The sequence below is a fragment of the Varroa jacobsoni genome, unplaced genomic scaffold (assembly GCF_002532875.2).
Source record: "Varroa jacobsoni isolate VJ856 unplaced genomic scaffold, vjacob_1.0 scaffold_998, whole genome shotgun sequence".
NCBI classification, from domain to species: Eukaryota; Metazoa; Arthropoda; class Arachnida; order Mesostigmata; family Varroidae; genus Varroa; species Varroa jacobsoni.
In genome coordinates, this window is record NW_019213900.1 from 244,040 (window position 1) to 259,698 (window position 15,659).

Here is a 15,659-nt window from a genome sequence, read left to right on the forward strand (position 1 = left end):
TCGTGCCGTAGCGTTGTTAAGTGTCGCTTCTTACTGGAGCTACTGTGGGGTGCGACCGGTACAAATATAGCTAGGCAGACGTTATTTAAAGCAGACAAGTAAATGCGTTCGAATAATATAGAGAAACATACAAATTTTTTATTCAAAACGACATAACAATAAGATACTTGCACCATAACACGAAGTAGATTAAAATTACACGTTAGGTATCTTTTCTCTTAGTACCACGACTTATAATTACCTTGTGGCAGTTATATGAGGAACTTTGTTGGAGAAAATAAGAAGGTTAATTAATTCGATTAAATGCCCATACAGATATTAATGTTGCTTCTTTAATTTAAGTTGAACAAAGTTAGATGCACTTGCAGTCGTGCATTGTGCACGTCCGTGTACAGACTGAAGTATATGGCGAACGCATGAAATTAGGTAATATTCGGTAATTTCGATTTTCAGGAAATTTGATAAGCCGCCCTCTTCTTTCGGTGAAAATTTTTTCAGCGTCGTCTATCGGTTGCTTCCAGAGCTTAATTTTTACGGGGCTAGATTTGTACGTGTCGAGCTCCCAAGGATTCCGATATGACGTAGGTAGTATTACATAGAGTACTTTGATCGTAGCCATTAAATACAGATAGTTTTTTGCCTAAAACGGTGCATGATTAAAGCACTCAGTTGCGTGCTATCTATTATATTTTGGTGTCTAGACAATTGCATTGTGTCGTTGCACATAGCCGTCAGCTCCGCCGTCCTACTACAATTACCTATGCATATTGCTAATTATGAAGATATATATGATGAAGATTTGCTTTCAGCATATAGACTTTGAATCGTAGAAATACTATCTAATGCAACATGACCTATCTGGTATAGCTTAATTTTGACGTTATAAATTAGCTTTTTGCCACAAATTCGGACTCTCATATCTATAGAATGATTTCGTTTCTTTAAGCACGATCATGTTGAAGCGTTAGACCCATCATGGATACTGACCTTTATAGTTAAAGTATGCGATCGTCTGGGATAGAGTTCCTCTTTGGAGAACCCGGTATGAACTGACTGGGGAGTTTTCTGATCGAAACTAGTTAGCGCATGACTATTGTAATCTAAATGCAAATGTAGAAAAAAATCGTTAATTCTATTGCTCAACGCTGCATGTTTAAAATACGTTTTATGCAATAACCTATAAAATTACGTACGACTTCTGACGAGCTTCGAGTACGACTTCTGATACGAGTACGACGTATTTCACTTGAGCAACAGGTGAATAGCAGATTTTTGTACCTTTTAAAAATTGTAATAGATCTTAAACTATTCAACAGTCAGGCTAGGTGTTATCTACTGTTGAATTACGTAGGTCTAGTATTATGATTAAAAAAAAAATGAGATGGACGTTTTGGTCTGATTTTCAGCATTTTTAAAACCAACAGGAGATAGCAGCATACGTCAATCTTCAATGTTTTTTTTTTATTAAAAGTTATAACTAGTTGTATATGAAACTTACCTGAAATGACGTAAATAACGCATCGATGTAGAACCAAACGATTTCCACAACGGGAGGCAAAATGTTAGCGAGTAAATTCATAGCTAACAACACAATGTAGTGAGATGCCAGTAACGGTATAAGAATCAGCGAGGCCCTAAACCATTCCCTGTGAAGCAGAGAAGAAAAAGGACACAAAACATTGTAGATAATTTACTTAATATTGATAGCTATTTGATGATTTTAACTCAATAACGGTTAAAACATCGCCGTCCCTGATGATTAGACTATACAGGGACCATCTCTTTTTGACGAGTACTGTTCTGGAGACAAACTGTTCCAGTCTATTCAAAATAGCACTACTTACCAGCGCTGACCCTTCTCTCTACCGCTAATAGGAATGATTCTGTACGAGTAGACTACTCCTACTTTCTCCTTCAAATTGCGTGTAAATATGTAGCAAAAGTATTATGTTGTTACAAAAAAAGTCTACGTAATTTCTACACAAAATTGCTTACTAATTTCCAAAGGTCGTCTGTTCCTTGTCCGGGGCAAGACTAGTCCCTCCCATAATGGTCAATTTCGTAACGTTTCTTTGCACTTGCTTAGCTTTCATTTTTCAGGGGCCTAATATTTTCTTTACAAAAGCATGTATCTTCTGTTGCGGCAACCTCAAGATTTTTCTAAGATCAGCTTAAAAACGAGCTTTACCAAAAACAATTCGAATATGGCACTTGATATTAATAGGTAATCAGCAGTGTTCTAAGTGAATTTTGATCATCTTTTTTGTTGACGATGCATACGGTTTTACAGCGTCCTTACCAAGTACATATATATATATATATATATATATATATATATATATATATATACGAGGCATGCCTCGTCATAACTCGTGACAAATTTTACCGCGATGTTAAAAATCATAAAGCGTGCTTAAATATCTGAGACACCAGAGGCGGAGCGTAGAATCGTGGGTAGTGATGTCCATGGGGAAAACGTCCCTTTAAAAGCTTCTTTAAAAAAATTATAATTGGCGACGATAAGAGCCCCCAACATAGCTTTACATACGCGGTATATAAATACAGATTATTTCCAATAAACGTTTCAGTCCAAGGAAAGCGGTCCTAGCTGTTGTTAAGCTTGACCTTCATTTGTTTTACCAAGGCGAACCCTCGTAATATCTGGTAAGCACGGCATTTCTACGACGAACAGGTGACTCTATCAGACTGAATATAACATGGACCGTCATGAAATTTCGAAGCTGAAGGATTACGCCAATGGAAATTACACAGTTCGTCAAAATAGAATACCATCGTGTGGTACAGCACACTTTCAACAATCACCTCACGCCGCCTCCAACTACCCGTACCAAGATAACTCTCACGTAACTTACCGTTGAATATAGATTTCTCACATTTAGATTAAAAAAAAATATTGTTGATTGTAAAGCTATAGCTCAGCAAGAGCGGTAACATTTTCATCGTTTACTGGTTATAAGATAAAAGCGTCACACATAAATAAATAAAAACGTATCTGTAATCAGATGGTGCAACTTGTGTATTGCGGCGAAACATTCTGTTCATTTAAATGAATCATTCGTTTACCTTGAATCAGCCGCTTTTAAAGCTGCTGCATAATTTGTCATTGAGCGTGTCTAATGATTTATGAAAATCTATGTCAAAGTTGAGGGATTTAGTGAAGCTTTCATTGTGCAAGGAAAACACATCTCTAACAGCAAAAGCTAACTTGGAGACGCACGTATTGTGTTATATCCAAACAAAATATTTCAATCGTTCACCGATACCGGCATGTAAAGTATTATTCCTCGAACAAGATAATGAATCGTAAGATTCATTTCTATGAATTCGATAAGTTTGCATTTAATAAGTATAGCAAAAATTGTCCACCGTTGTCGACCAAAAGAATCGTTGGGTTCTCATCAAACCTATCAATGGATTTTTTGAAGGCAGTTAAATTGGTAGCTCGTTCAATCTGAATAGAAGCAGACTGGACTAACACAGATCCGAAATGGTCAGAATTTATAATCTCTTTCGTAAACTGTGTTACGACACTAGAACGAGACAAACGTAGCTATTCTATATCTACATCACCAAGACTAACATCTCTCTAAACTTTGAAATTAGCCACATTCGCCAACGCTTGCACCTCCCTAATACATCCGTATATGATAGAATCAGTGTAACTATATGCTTCTATATGAAATTACGTCCTCTAAGTTAGACGATCGCATGATGCAGATCACCAAACAGCTTTAACGCGATGTCCGAGAGAGATTCAACTATGACTATTTGATTCGAGTTCTATGCCAGCACCGGCGTTAGGCATCTGTGCAGTGCGACCATTATAGATCATCGGTATTCAGCTAATTTATAGAAGGGCAACTTCAGAGCGCTGATTACAAAAATCAGTAGTATACGAGGGACTCAAAACGATGTCCTGGAATATTCCATTTTCACCTTCTATTTTTCAATCATACAATAGTGAAAAGTATGCAAAAACTGATTAGTTCGCGAAAAAAAATTAGCTGAAATGAGTGCCAAACGAATATTGAAAACAATTTAGACTATCGCATGGAGGAACGGGTTGAACGGCTGGTTGTCTCGCCAACATAAAAACCTTCAAAATAGATTAATTTTCAGTGTAATTAGCTTAGAGAGTTGATTTAAGCGATTCAAAGAGATCGATGGAACTAAGGTGAACGTGCAACTTAGGTCTTCCAAACCAAAGAATAGAACTGTTTGTCCTTTGCAAGAAGGCCACTTAATAATAGAATGGTGTTGAAATGCTTCTAAAGACAATTATCACGTGCACGATGTATTATATACATGCAGTTGTACGTGTCGAAGCTTACAGCTCAGCAGGAGTTGTGTGTTAAATAGTTCGTCGCTAGGCAAGTTCAGGCTATCCATACGTCTTGATACGGATAGAAGAGCTTTCGAGGGCAGCTATCTGTATATGCTACCCTAAATAAAAATTATGGCCAATTACAAACGAGGTAAAACCGTGATGTTAAAGCTCCGAGGTTTAGCGGCGGAAAGTACGCATCCCGTGAAAAAAAAACTAGGTGGATCCGTACGATATGATGTGGTCATCTTTTCCTCGAACTATCCGTAACGAATTTATTACGCATAATAGTAAATATAATGAAATATCGTGCCTCCAAACACACAACTAAGTAGCCTGCCTTGTAGCGAAGTATTGAATGGTATAAGAACTGGACGAAAAACATTTGTTTAGTATATTGTAAATCTTAATTAAATCTTAAGTAAATGCCAACTTGGCCTTTTTTTATTATGCACTTATTAGCAATTGTATGCGGAACAAGAAATGGCAAAGTTAGTTCTAAGTTCGAAGGCAAACGCAGAAGGAGCTTTCTGTTTTAACCCTGTCTTACTTTTTTTCGGAATAGGAACGTTTCAATCCTATGACCTGAAGCAGGCCGATTAACGATTCGACTGTCCAAACACGGCGCTTACGCATTGATTACTAAACTGGATGAATTCACACCAATTACATAATAATATTAGTATATAAAACCTCGCTTACCTGTACGTGTATTGATGGCTAGTGGAGGCTGGCTGAACCTCTGGCCGTACAACGCGATTTAGAAGCACTCGAGCGATGCGTACAAATAAACAGAAGTTGAGCACAATTGTAATACAAACTGGTGCCTGCAGAAGCCATAGAAGCCATAGGCTCTCGTTCGTTGTCCAGCATCTAGAAGGGGAAAGATTTTGCACACTGCTAAATCTATATCACTGCTATAGAAGAAAGCTTTCACACTGTTCAATTGATACGATCATTATTGGATACTTTTTTTAGCATCTAAGTACAGGTTTCATGGTAATGGATGTGAGCTGGGGTTATATTGTCGACGCGGTGACCTATGCAGCCAAGTCTTTAATAAAGAGACCGGGGGATCACGGCTTTAAGCTTCGCCAACGACACATACTGTACAACCTTTGCGAGCAAAGCAGGTTATCTATACACTGTAGAAACATGTATTGAAATTGAAGATCTTATGAACTTTCAAGTCAGTTTTTAAAGGAGGTATATGCTATATTTCCTACGTATAATGATAGTAGTAGCTTCACAACTTCAGCGGTGTCTTTACTGAGCATCAAAATACTAAGCTTAAGTGGCATTCGAGGCATTTACACGGCTTACGACTAGTATTGTGCTTCATCAGACATTCTATGGAGGCTAAACGGTAAGCTTTGTCGACATCATACAGCGATCCTTGCTGTAAAATAACATTTTTATCTCTAACTATTGTTTCGTTTCAGCTGCTGAAGTGGCGTTCCTTTCACACAGGTTACGCTTTCAGGACGGCTCGACATAATGTGGTGGTAAGTTGCGCTTCTTGAGATCATTCTGGAGACTCAAAGTTGTCGCACTTTGAAGCGTTATTTCTGCTGAAATCCAGTCCGTAATTATATGAGCTGGCTGACAACGTCTTCGTTGTTTACTGAAAGCTGCCCAACGGTTTGCACCCTTAATGTCCCGTCTTGTACTTCCTATACACTTTCAATTATGTGTCTGATGTTACACACGTACACACAAAAACTGCACATCTCATATAAGCTGTTTGCTCTAGCTCCATTATGAACTGGCATCTTTTTGACCGTATCCACCGCCTCTCACGAGTCTTGTGCATCAATATGCACACATGTACACGGTTTTACGTCCTAGATTGGATTTAAGGCCTGCTTAGGCTGCACCATTCATCGTCATTTATGATGAGTTGAAGTGTATCTTTTTCATTAACGCTTCCGCTTTTTTACTCGCGCACGATCATCTCAAATGCTGGATGCTACTACTAATAGCACTTTAGGTTCTTTTCTTCTTCTTTAAATCTATATTTTGTTTGGACGTGTGGACAGATAGGACATTAATAATGTGTATCGCATTTCTAATCATGGCCTCCGAGGAACAGACCTTTTCCACGGCCTCTAAGCTGAACAGTCCTTGTTGAACATCCACTCTAACCAGGATAAAGGCCAAGGACGAGGGCGCATTTGCTATTGCTTGTTAATATAAGCGCCTAATACAGAGTGTCCATATAAACTAAAAAAAAGTGTATACTCATTTTAAAAGAAGCATTTAAATAAAAATATATATTTAAACCTTTTTTTCGTGCAGTACTGAGAGTGCTATTTTTGTCAGTCACTTTCATTCAATGTAAGAACTATCCACCGCGATTACAGCTCTGATTCAGGACCTAAACCACTAATTAGTCATCTTCAAGATATTCCTTTTTATCTCTCTAACCTCTTGACAGCAATCCTGCGTCAAGCCATTTTGATAGGTGTAAACTCGTCAAAAGAGACGCCGAGGATCCCAAAAATGTCAAAAAAATCAATGGTTGTTAATTTTCACCGTAAAAACCTAGGTATGTAGAATATGATTTTTTACGCTATTTTGATGAATTCTCGAACTCTTTAAATCTAAACGCTATTTAGATTCTCTGGTTCGTCTCGTAAAAGTCTTCTTCGGATTTTTTAGGACTGTGCAAAAATAACGTATACCGCCAATTTTTCCGCAAAAAAACGAGATTCGTTCAGCGTGGAGGCATTGAATAATATTTGACCTCTGTTCAAATACCGAAAACTATTCGTCATGTCGAGTTTGCTGCTTTCATTTGGAAAGAATAGCAACAAATAACGCGCCAAAGTTTTTTGTCAAAAATATTCGCATACGTGGTCGGCCTTGGTAATACATTATCCCGGCTTCAGAGTGAAGCAGCTCCACCATACACGGCTTTGGGCTCGCTTGACTGTATCTCACTTGTTGAGCATTTACTTATGCTAAGATAGAACAGACCCTGTTATCTACTAGAGTTTGCGCACGTGGCCTTCATGCTTGTAGAATTAAGAATTCGGCAAGGTTCGTTCTCGCATAATGGCATAGATTCAGAATTCATTGTTATTTAAGGTGAATCTATTTAGCATCAACCGCCTTCAGCTCTACGCAGTAACAATAGAATAGGCAACTTCAGAAGCGCCACCACCTATTTAAAGGAGTATCAGATCAAGAAGGTGTCTTCGTCATTTTCCTTAGGAAAGTGGAATTCCAACAAAGGCCCCCGGGGTTTGATTGTTGCCTATCGCGTTCAATACCCAAAATCATCTTGTGCATCGGAGTCTCCCGTTGCGGGAGCAACGGTTAATAGAGTCGCGTGTCACGCATATAACTTAACACAAAAGACTGCAAACGACGTCCAAATAGAAATACAAAGCTATAAACAGATAAAACATTGAGAGGACAGTCACAACATTAACTTATTGAATAGATGTAGAATACTATATAGGAAGGCTGTGGAAGAAAAACATTGTATTTATTGCTAGAGATCACATTGAGGAGGTAACGAGAGCCAGTCAGATATGAAATTATCGTTCAAACTTGCTTCGTTCAAAAGTATATAGATAAACCTGCTAGCTATCTTGGCAAAAAGATGATGGAACGAAAAAAGAACCAGTTTCCTATTGAGCAAGTTTAAACTGCAATTAGAGCCGTTCCTATATTATAAAGTATACAGAGTTGCACACGATGGTAGAGTTCACTGAGTAAGCTATGCGATAAGCAAAACAAATATTCAGAAGCATATTTGACTTAAAAAATTTTGGCGGGCTCGGCGTGTATGGCATACGGATCTGCACTGCGTGGGTCATGTAGAAGAAGTCCAGTGTCCTTTGTGTTCGAATTCAGGGAACCGACATATGGCCGTAAACTAGGGTAGATAACCCTTTATGAGCTCCAATAAATGAGCTCGACGAACTACGCCCATAACTGAATAGACAGCCTTTACTACCGGCCACATCGCTCTGTGGTTTGTTCCTAGAGCTCTTTCTATCGACTGAGTAACCTATCCTTCTAAGTACCCGTCCTTAGCGTAAATTAGGATAGTCATACGACGGTATCTGCACGAACGATTAATTCCATAACTTGAAGCTTCCTTGTTTTTCTCTTTTGTTTTCCCCTCTTCTTCTTCTTCACTCATAATGTGACCTTTTTTGCTTATAATGCGAATCGCACAAAGAAAGAGGCCAAGAACTTTGTTTTACCAAGTAATTGCTACAAACCTACTTCAATACATATCAAAGAGGACAGCATGCGTCATCAGTGTTTTCGCTGAGGATGGACGAGGCATTGCGGACAATGATATCAATCACTCTACAATCCGTGGCAGGTACTCATTGAAACTCTGATCATTTCACTACTGGAAACAAAACTAGCGCACTTATCCGACTGCGTTCACCCAGCAGCTCTGGATAGGTTAGTCCATCGTCGAGCCGATATTGTGGAAATGTCAGAAGTATAGCATTTAATTACAGAAAACTTCAATAAAAATCAGGTCTATTCATAGATGCTGTCATAGCAAAACGTATGTCATACAAATATTTTTTCAGGTCGTTAATAATTAAGAATCCTTGTCGGTTCAAAAAAGTTGTGTTTACTTTCGATGAGGCTGGAGTAACTGTAGGCATCAACTTGTGTCAGGCAAATCGCTCCCGTGAAACTGGGATGGTTTACGAATTAAAACAAAAGGTGAAAAGAACACTGATAATCCAGGAGAGTTATTCAGTGCAAAAGCTTATCGCACGGAAACCGACGCGACAATTCATACCATTTCTTTTTTCCTACATTATTGATAGACAATAAATATCCAACCTACCCTTCAAGCCGAGCGATACTATTTTACGATCCTGAAAGACTTCTGAATACCTTTCAAACCAGCCGCTGGAAACCTAAAATACTTTCGAGGCTTGACGGAAGATGAAACAGCAAAGCGCATATATACGCAGTTCGAGAATCAGACTAGGTCCAACACAAAGGCATTATAACGTGACGGTGGTTTAGGGTTCACTAATGCAATTGATAAACAATGACACCTATATCAATCAATAGGGCTTAGTAGCCAAATGAAACAACTGAACATTGATCAATCACCTGTCAAAAAGGGGCCGAAGCGGACGTTGTTTATATTCCTTACATGACTATAATATCTAAACACTTTGATAAAGCTATAAAATAGTATTTGTCTTTCCAGCACAAAATACTTCAATTATACTCACAAGCTAACCGAAGGAAAATGTAGCAAACGTTCTACTAAGCTATTTCGTTAAAATAGAGAATTTTAAATTCGAGTCAGCAGAGAGGCAAGACTCTTCAAGCCAAGCTTCTCTCATTGATATACTCAAAACAGTCACTAGAATAATACTGAACCATCTGTTTCTGCCATAGCCGAATGTCTAACAATAATAAACAATCTAGCTTATAGAAACCCATTAGATAAAAAAAGAATGCTTGGAAAAAGGGACAAAACCGTACGAGGAGGACTGAAGAGATTTTTCAAGCCCGATCAAGCCAAAGCGATACGATGTCGAACAGAGAGAGCTCGCCGCTAAAGGGTGTAGAAATAACATATCGATCAAACATGATCGAGAATAGAAGTAAATAACCTAAGTTGCCAGTTCAGAAAATGGGTAAGTCAACATCGCAAAGCAAAGGGAGCGTTGAAATGAAAGCTTGATAGGTCTATGTAATAGGTTTCGTGCTGGGAGGCAGCGGTCTGACCAGAAATTCGAAACATGGGATTTTGGCTTGTAAATACCCAAATAAGTAGCAATGAACAATGGAAGTAGAATTACAGTCATTAAAAAGACAATGTTTGGCAGACCTAACGAGGCTTGTCAGCTAGTTAGAGGTCGATGAGTATTCAATATAAAAACTGATTCAAAAGGCTAGCTCGAACGTTTTAAAACACGTCTGATGATGCAAGACTACGACCAATACGGGGAAAGTTATGGGGAGTCTGTTAGCTAAATTCGAAAGACCGCGATAATCTTGCAGCCTGGGTGCTTTTGGACAACTACGTTTTACATACGAAAATATCGTTTCTACACAGAAATCTAAAGGGAAATACTACACATGAAATAATCAGACGGGATGACACAGAAGATTGCCAGAAATACGTTATTCGCCCGCCTCCGCCTGTTTCAATGAGCATCTCAGATGAAGTTCTAGGAAATTTGGGATTGATGCAGAGACAAGCGGGCAAAATGCATGACATCGAGATGCTCGTTTTAGATATGTAACAATAAATAAACTGCATTCAGTCAGTTGCACCGTTCCGCAGTTAGGGGATACGACCATCATCAAAATAAGCCTTCCTGCTCACTCGTGCTGCACTTTATCTACGAGAACTTATCGTGTTCGTGACAAATAAAGCAACGCACAACCATTTTCACGTCAGATTCAGCGTTCATATGCGCATCGCATACTGAAGCATCTTCTCTGTCTTAAACGGCAAGTACGACAATGACACTGCCAGCTTGAAAGAAGTACATCTACTAGAACCTATAACGCGATAGGCGCCCTTCGAATGATAGATCCGAAGGAAGTCCGAATGGCTATTGGTACCTTACAATTTGATATCTTTTTTTGTCAGTCAGATCCGAATCAATGGGGATCGCGGAAATCTTTCCGATTCATAGTAGAGGTGCGACTTACACTTTTGATCGAGCTTCCTGGCTGTCCCGTGCGTAAGGTTCAACGTCCATTTGCCTCTCGTATACCTCTACAAAGTCAACAATGGAGAAAATGTTGAAAATGGAAACTGCTGTCTTTGCTTGGCATGTTGGACTCATGTCAATACATGGCCAACGGATTGATCCTGCGCCGCTCATGTAAGCAAAGTCTAGCGCCTGTCGTGTTCGAGTCCACGGGACGGACACAACTACAAATTTAGGTAGTTGGCCTACCATGAAGAAACACGCCGAGCGACGTCTGGCGCCGATATACGGTGGATAGGCAAGAAAAAGAGAACAACCAGTAATCATTAAACCAAGCGCAGATAATAGCAGACTCCATAACCGGCTAGTCTTGCCGAAGCAGCAGCCGACCTGACAAGTCGTTAAATTGTCCAGGATAAGACTAGGAAATCGCTAGAGACCTTCTCTGGGAGCATGCTAGATGGAATTTGTACTGTTATACAGCATTGTGTAAATTACACACATGCACACTAACACCTAAGGATTCTAATAGAGGATGTGTGTTGGCAGGGTATCCAGAAATCTAATCAAAACACCCCGAGGAGCTGGGCTCGTCATTGCGTGGGCAATCCTTACCACTGACTACATTTTTCTGTGTGCTTCTTTCCCTGAAGTGGGCAATATACTCTTCAACTTCAAGCACCAGTTTATAGTGAAAACTAAGCTAGTAGTATGAGAATGATTAACAATAACACACTAAGCGATAAATATATATGCTATGTTTCACTGTACTTTCATTTTTTTCTGTAGGCGATTCGCTTCGATAAGATCCTACCGTCCACTAGAATACACAACCTACAAACCTATTTTGTTCAGCTAAGCCAAGGGGACTGCAGGTCCGTCGCCATAGTATACTTTACCTTAGAGCGATATTCAAAGCTTTGTAGACCATTCAAGACTCTTTGATAACTAGCGTGCTCGTTGTTTTTCCCACTGTTAATTTGTAGTTATTCTATTAGTTTTACTATCGTTGAAGTGGCCAATATTCCGCTTTTACTCGTACTAAAAAGCACTAAACGTTAGTGGCAAAAACATGAAACACATTTCGTATATCTACAAATGTCGCGCTATACTTAATCTCTATGATTATGTATAGACGTAGTTAAGGTGCATGAAAAAGTTGTGCAATATATTATAAGTTGTAACATTTTACCAGCCTAGTCTTTTAAGTTCCAATCTTTAATACTCACAACCGATTGTCGAGTTTTGATCGAAGAATTGCCCATGGGATGATGATCCATAGCGGACCAACTGCAATTAGTTACAAATTCTATAGTTAACCAGCTGTCATAGAAGAGCATATAGTATAAAGAAATGCAATATCCACAGACAAAAGCGAAATTCGGATCAAAATATTTTGCCTGACGTCAAAGACATTTCTCTAAAATTACATTGTATCTGTGGCGCTCTGTCCGAGCTGTTAAATCATAGACGTGTCACAGAGTTACACACGTGAGCAAAGACTTGAGTGACGCGCCTGAAGTAAGAGCATTTTTCGTGACAGGCACTTGGACATCTGTACATTTAAAAGAAACAACGTGTTGAAAAAAAAAAACCTTTTTTCCGTTGCCCTTCTTTGCTGTGTTGGGTAAATTCCCATGTATTTGGTTGGCAGTGTGACTTTGGCTAAAGGATACGTACTCCAGGTCGCAAGCGTAGCCTGCGTTCCGAAGGATGCTTTGTGTTGTGACGAATGCAGTGCACGGTAGACGAGTCCGTGAAGGTAAAGGCCCTCGACGAACATCCACGCGTAGTTGGCAAGTATGGAGTAATGAAAGAGGCACATAAACGCCTTACACCACGGACACTGTCAATTTTTCACCACGACAACGATCGAGAATATTCCATATGAAAGCAACAATATCATCGATAAAAGCGCTAGGTTAACTCTTAAATAGTAAAACTATATTCTAGGCTATTCAGATAGTGTACATGCAGAACTAAGCAGTAGTTTGTACGTTCCAGAAAAATAGAAGCCGTCAATGCTCGACGTAAACGTTTTGTGTAGACTGTCGCTATGAGCCTGGCTATCAACGTGATTTTTTTAGCTAAGAGGACCCATCTACCAGGTGGCATTTTAATAACGAAACGAAAAAGATATAGTTTTCATTGAAATTAGGCGAACTAGCTGGCTAGCTAGCTAGCTAGTATAAAGTCAACTTTATTACACTAGCCTTGTAGCTATCAATTCAACATGATTCTGACCTTAATGTGTCATCCAAATGCTTGGTGTGACTAAGATTATCGTTTCTATCATATCTGTTATTCTTATTCAGCGCGAGACCTAAGATTTGATCGATGTAGCACAATGTCCGGACACACAGTTCCGGACGGATCGACTGTGCGTCCGAAGTGTCTGCTACAGTTACTGGTGTCCAAATTAATACTTCCTGCCTAAAGGGGTTTTCATTTTGCGAGACTCGTCGTCACATTTCCCTAGTGAAGATAAATTCTTGTTTTTACACAAGCAAACCATCAATCTTTATGCCAAAATATATGCTTCGTGCAGTTCTATCAGTTAAGTAAAATATCGCGCTACAACAGCGTACGTTCATTGCCATTGTGCAGAGGACTCACAACGAATCGCAGGAGGCTGTCGGCTTTAGTTTTAATTAATTTTTTGCAGCGAAAAAATTACAATCGCTCCTTGATTTCATATTGTAAATGTGTGTCTTTGTTCTATCAGCTCACGGTAGTTAATATGTCTTGTTTAAATGTTCCTGAAGGCAGAGTGGCTAGGATTAATCTGGGAAGCAATGAAGCTTCCGATAATAGATTTGATGTTTTCTCTATGTCGTACTACCAGGAAGAACTTGCGGTCTTCTCTTTCCTTGCCCGGTTGTTTGTCCATCTTTCCTCTACAAATGAAAAGACTACCTTGTGAATACGGTAGTTTTGAGACATTACTCTATTGTCCGTGAATAGGACGAACGTACTTAATGAGGGCACACGGGACGAGTGTGGACGCTAGAGTTTAACACTGGGCAAAACACAATAGTGTTTCTGCCTTCAAGAGCTGCTTTTATGAGCCACCTTTGCGTCATAGGTCAAATAAGTTGTATTTCCACAACGCGGTTCTGTCGCGCAAGGCTAAGCTCTCATAGAGTGCGAAGAAAAGCATGAGTTAAGTTTTAGTTCAATGGCTTTCGGCAGTTTCGTTTCCAGCAGCTGTTGTATCATTGAAATGTAATATTCCAAACAGCGCTCTAGGGCTATACTAGAACTTGATTGTCTTCTTGTACTCACTAATTTAATACAGTTTACTGTGGCTTCTATTCCTAGAAGGAGCTCGGAATACAGAAAATTAGGCATTATCGCCTAAACATTGTTATATAAAACATATATGCCAATTTATTTTCTGGACTGTCGCCAGATTATATACTGCATTCCGTCTCTCAACATACCTTTAGAGCACACCTAAACAGGCTAACCAGCCTATGCATTGAACTCAAATAAAAAATGGAATTACCTCTCTGGAATGATTGAAAACAGTTTTTGCCATCTCATTTTGATTCTTCGAGGCGTATTGTACATTCAATGGAACCAACAACTATTAGCTCTACGTACGGGAGTAAAATCAAGATGGACTGAATATGTTCGCGTTCTTTAACTTTATGCGGGTTGCTCTCTTTGTACATGAAACACATTTTATATAAACGCGCGTAATGTATATATATTTCTTTAGCTTAGATTTTTTTTTATTAAAGCAAGCCAGGGCTTGTACCAACTTCAACTGCAGAAGTAATCGTTGTGGTGAACGGGTGCGACAAAACTAATTGGAAACTTAACCAGATCACATATACCTATAGATGGTAACATTTGCCATAGGCGAAGCATGCAAGATGCATTTACTCTTTGGTTGGATTCTAGGTCCCTTCGAAAACCCACTCCGTCCACAAAAAGAAGGTCTTTAGTGAGAATGACGCTCGCCCGAAGCACATACGACGCGAACAGCTGGCAATGCAGCTGATTTCGCGCAGATCGTAGTCGTCTGAAAGCAATCATTGCGAGAAATTACGAGGTAAATCATTGACACAATGCTGTTGTACTATTGAAATCTCTATCCTACAGTAATTTCGATATAATTTAATTATCAATTTATTACAACTAAGCGCTATTATCATTTTACTATGATTCTTATCATATCTACATTTTTCGAGAACTTTTATCACAGCTTTTGTCTAATTTCTTCGAAGACTCCATGACATAGCTAAAGAGGCCAATGCTTTTTACGCAGCTTAGTAGAAATTTTAAGTCATGCAACACAGCACTGCGAAGGAAACAATGATTCAAGGCATAGTTTTCATCCTAAGCGGTTTCATCATTACCGATTGGGTCGCATAATGAAGAAGGTTCCGCGCGAATCCTGCCATTCTGAATTAATCCCAGATCGATCTTTCGGGTTCAATATTTCACACGATAATCAATTAAATAACAGCGATATCTTGAGTACCTACGTTAGTTGGTTCCTAGACGCTTTCATAGGACAGCTTTCCACTTAGATAAAATATTACGTGCCAGTATCGGTGAAGGGGAATAAGATCGTATGAGTGGTCACCGGATAAAACCTGTTATGCGTTAAGCTTGTTTAGCATTTTCTTGCT

General features: G+C 39.1%; 1 protein-coding gene across 8 annotated transcripts in view; it reads right to left on the reverse strand.

Moving 5' to 3' along the window:
• Positions 1 to 15,659, reverse strand: part of LOC111265702 (vasoactive intestinal polypeptide receptor 2) — a 104,905-nt gene that overhangs the window by 4,687 nt on the left and 84,559 nt on the right. For 5 of the 8 annotated variants that reach the window (XM_086970598.1, XM_022842596.2, XM_086970597.1 and 2 more), the window contains 5 exons: positions 14,908 to 15,046; positions 12,697 to 12,862; positions 12,246 to 12,306; positions 5,048 to 5,218; positions 1,499 to 1,646 (listed from right to left, as the gene is read on the reverse strand). In XM_086970598.1, coding sequence (XP_086826724.1) covers positions 1,499 to 1,646; positions 5,048 to 5,218; positions 12,246 to 12,306; positions 12,697 to 12,862; positions 14,908 to 15,046 — 685 coding nt within the window. Of the gene's footprint in view, positions 1 to 118; positions 641 to 987; positions 1,101 to 1,498; positions 1,647 to 5,047; positions 5,219 to 12,245; positions 12,307 to 12,696; positions 12,863 to 14,907; positions 15,047 to 15,659 lie in introns of those variants that run through there. The other 3 variants (XR_002683594.2, XR_002683595.2, XM_022842595.2) reach the window with 3 other exon arrangements.